This window comes from Gymnoscopelus braueri, assembly GCF_963280865.1.
Source record: "Gymnoscopelus braueri genome assembly, chromosome: 10".
Lineage (NCBI taxonomy): Eukaryota > Metazoa > Chordata > Actinopteri > Myctophiformes > Myctophidae > Gymnoscopelus > Gymnoscopelus braueri.
In genome coordinates, this window is record NC_137611.1 from 33,137,060 (window position 1) to 33,141,318 (window position 4,259).

At 44.8% G+C, this 4,259-nt stretch overlaps 1 protein-coding gene across 1 annotated transcript; it reads right to left on the reverse strand.

Moving 5' to 3' along the window:
- Positions 1-1,220: 1,220 nt before the first annotated feature.
- Positions 1,221-3,576, reverse strand: dmbx1a (diencephalon/mesencephalon homeobox 1a; the record flags this gene model as incomplete). The annotated part of the gene is made up of 4 exons (XM_080439508.1): positions 1,221-1,657; positions 1,913-2,330; positions 2,868-3,046; positions 3,423-3,576. The coding sequence occupies 4 exons, from the start codon at positions 3,574-3,576 to the stop codon at positions 1,221-1,223; spliced, it is 1,188 nt and encodes a 395-aa protein (XP_080295634.1).
- Between the last annotated feature and the right edge of the window lie 683 nt (positions 3,577-4,259).

Consider the following 4,259-nt stretch of genomic DNA (forward strand, 5'->3'; position numbering starts at 1 on the left):
ATATTTAACACAAAGCAACAAATGTGGTTTACCTCACCAAGTGCTAACAGTCAGTCTTCCTTTATGAGAAACTGTATACCCCAACCACTGAACCCCAGTGAACTGAAGTGGAGTTAAGGCTGAAATAAATATGAGATTCAAGTAAATGGCAGTTGTTTATAGCCTAACGTCCTTTTGTTTAGCATGTCAATTTCATATCCTGTTTTGATTCTTTTATTATAAATAGAAGTAATTGTTGTGAGTTAGTTACAATCATATATAGTTGTCTTGGTATTTTTTTTAAATACTTTTTGAGTAGAATAAATAAAAAAGAAGGGTTGTGTTAAATGGTATGCATGTTGGTAATTGCATATGCCTCCGCTCCCTCAGCCCAGGGCAAAATGTAATTAAAAGCTTTGCACATTTACTCACTGAAATCATTTACTAATTATCAAGCCAGTCTCCATACAAAGTGGCGTATTACTGGCCATTAGACGGGTAAATTAGTCACTTTTAAGTATGCAATTGAGGAGAACATGGTTTGAGTTTATTTTTATTTATGTGCTGTTATGTAGTACGTGCTAAGTACATAACTAAACTGCTTAATTGAATAATCAATGGTCCCATGGAAGTAGTCTCTTGAATGCACCAGTGATGATACCTTTTTGCCCTTGCAAAAATACTCAAATTTGTTTAAAAGTGCCTCATTAATTCACATACTATATTTGTAAACATTACGCTGCAATGCCTTTTCAATGTATGTGCATCTTATCTCAAGCTGGTAAATCACTGTGAGTGTTTTACTTTTATTACATTTTTTATGTTCAGATATTAAGTAGCTCCGAACCTAGATGCCTGAAACATCTGAAAGGTCAGCAAAGTGTATCAATATATCATGAGTCAGGGATTTATCTCCAGAGTCCTCCCTGGATCTTAGGACTCACATTATTCTCTGGCTCTAGGGATTTAAGGTATATCCTGTGAGTAGTCCGTTTTGGAAGGACGTCTTCGTGGACGACGTGGAAGCTGAGAGGTGACACAGAGTGGTCTGTGTCTACCGTTTAGAAACAGCCCTACAATTCTAGAGGTCCATTGCCAGGTGCTGTAGTTTTTTGGACATCTCTGAATGTCATGTCTACATGTGGAGAGGGTGTACATAATATAATTACAGTTACACAGACACACAGTGGGATGGGGATGAGGCGTCGCGTAGGCCGGTTGCTTCGGCCAGACACTGGCGTTCAGTTCGGCATGGTATCCAGTCCCAGTGAGGCAGCATGCTGCTTAGCCCTCAGCCGGAGGTTCTCGATACTGGTGGTCTTACTGTTGTGGCTGGTCAGGCCCCCCGCGGCCGAGGCCTGGAGCAAGGGGCTGTTCCACACCTGCTGGGCATGATGGGACAGGGACTGGTAGTAGGACTGGCAAGGCAGAGAGCCCAGCGGCGCGGGGGGCATGTTGACGTTCATTCCCAGGTAGGGGAGCGAGGTCGGGGGGGCGATATCAAAGGAAGGGTAGTGGACCATGTTGTTGGTGGCGACCATGTGCTGGCGGAACTGCTCCTGCAGACGGAAGAGGCTGAGAGGGGAGGAGGAGTAGGCGTGACCCGGGGGGAGAGGACCGCCGACCAGCCCACCGCTGGAGGAGGACGGGGTCACCGAAGGAGATATCAAAGGAGAGTCTGGTGAGAGAGAGGCAAGGAAGATGATGATTATTAAAGTTTCACTTACTGTATTGTGTATATTGTTATTTAGACTGCAACATTTTTACATTCTAAGGGTCAATTAACACCCTAAATTACCCAGTGTAGCCCCAATAGAAGGGGGACATTGAATTCACAACACATTTTTGGAAACTGGCCGTTACATTTTCCAGCATATTAACAGGCTTCCTATACAATATGATAGGGATCACCCCATATCACTGATGTCCTCACCAGGTTTGGGGCTGAGGCGCTTGCAGGATGGGGAGATGCTCCCGGGCGACACGGCCCTTTCACACTTCATCTCCTCCCCCGGAGGTTTACCCTCCTCTTCCTCCTTATCTGTGGCGTTGTCCTCTGTCGCTGACTCGCTACCGGAATGTTCCGCCGACGTGACGTTGAGCTCCATCTCCACGGGCAGAGGGTGGACCACGGGACCGTCTGTCTCCAGGGAGGAGGAGGTGGAAGAAGAAGATGAAGAAGAGGAGGACGGAGGTGGGAGCTGGGTGTCGGGGAGGACTGTGGTGGAGGGAGGTGCGTCCTCCTTCCCGGCACCGCCTTCCCCGGATGCCTCCTTCTGTTTCTGGAGCTGCTCCTTTTGCAAGCTGCGCTGCTTCTTGCGGAACTTGGCTCGGCGGTTCTTGAACCAGACCTGTTTATCAGGAAGGAGAGGACAGCAAAGCTTTAAAGACAGTGGTTATTATTTATGTATAATAATAATAATAATAATAATAATAATAATAATAATAACAATTCACACACAGTAAAATCTTCAGTGTTCAATTAACCCTGAGAGTGAAAAGATTCACACAAATATGCCCTTTGGGTCATATTTTACATTACCAGAGTTATATGAATACTGAAGATTTTACCGTGTGCAAGACATGGAGCTCAGGTTCGCTGCATTTACAACAGACTTTTGCTTTTGTAAGCATTGCCAAGCTTACTAAATACAGCTTGAAAGGGTCTGCACACCAATTGATTAATTGTATTGCTATGCCCCCCCCCCCCCCCCAAAGAAAACTAACAACAACAACTATGTGATCAGCACCAGAAAGCATGTTTAATAAGGTCACTGACACAGATTAAGAGTATATGCTTAGCTTACTAATTGATATATTCACAAAAATAGTTTTAGGAACATGGACTATTTGAACATCACTCTTTACTGTCTCCCCCTTTTCCGTACCTGCACACGGGCCTCAGGGAGGTTGGTGCACATGGCGAGGCGCTCGCGCATCACAACATCCGGATAGTGTGTTTTCTGGAAGGTCTTTTCAAGGGCCTCCAGCTGCTGGGCAGTGAAGGCCGTGCGGCTCCGTCGCTGCTTCCGGTGCTGGGAGCCGTAGCGAGCCTCCAGGATGATGTCTTGAAATGTGCAGCCGTTGGAAGGGAATAGACACGGCAAGTTTAATTCATTGGACGTGATAATAAGATGACTTGTGAGCATGACACTACACTTTAACATTTCATTAAAAAATTATGCAGAGTATAGGCTGATAATTGTAGCCAGTGGCAGTAGTACCGAGTGGTCATTTTGATAATTTAGCAAGTGAGAATTCAAAATGGTCAACATTTTACACTGTCAGAGAGAGAGATAGGGTGTGTGTGTTTGTGTGTGTGTGTGTGTGTGTGTGTGTGTGTGTGTGTGTGTGTGTGTGTGTGTGTGTGTGTGTGTGCGTGTGCGTGTGCGTGTGTGCGCGTGTGTGCGTGTGTGTGTGTGTGTGTGTGTGTACTCAATTACCAGCGAGTCTCTCCGCAAGTGTAAGCGCGTGCACAGAGGGTCTGTAGTCGGGCGCATGTTGTGCCTGTTGCGCTGCCTGCTGGTGCAGGTTGTACATGGCGCTCAGGGAGTTCATGGCGTGCAGAGAGTAGCCGTTCACTCCGTAGTGCTGCATGTCGACTCCTACCTGTCACAAACACAGTCATACTATATATTAGAGGGATTTTGTAGACACAGTGCCATATTTACATTTTTTTTAGATATTGTGGAAACAGTAGAAAACTAGGTGAAGGTATACGGTCAAATCTGGAGGGCCAGTTTCATTCTGTGAGTGTAAACATGGAAGGGTCCATTTAACATGAGATACATTGAAACTGCTGATTTTACTGTGTATTTGTACTTTCCATTGAGAGCAAGTACAAAATAGGCTTATATTTAACTAAGTGTTCATTGAAAGTTCTGTCATTTTAATGCTAAATATGTGTTTTTCTACGCAGAGAGCTGGTCTAACAGGAACTCCAGCACTCACAGTTTTCTCACACTGGCTATGTATTAAACAGGCACAGCAGGTCTAATCGCTCAAGGGCCAATTCATTTTAATATGTAGACGCAGACAAAAACATTATCCATTAACATCCAATTATCGCTCTGTTCATTCCATTAATTATACAAAATACTTTAAATTGGGGGTAATTATCGCACGTTCCAATAATGAACCATGACGGATGCGTTATTCATGAATTTATTCAGTCAATTTGTGAGAAGGCACAGAAGCCATGCATGGCTCTAACAGATCACAGCCCGTTGGAAAATTATTTAAGGCGATTTGTTCCGGGGCTTGGTGGCAAACCTGAAACC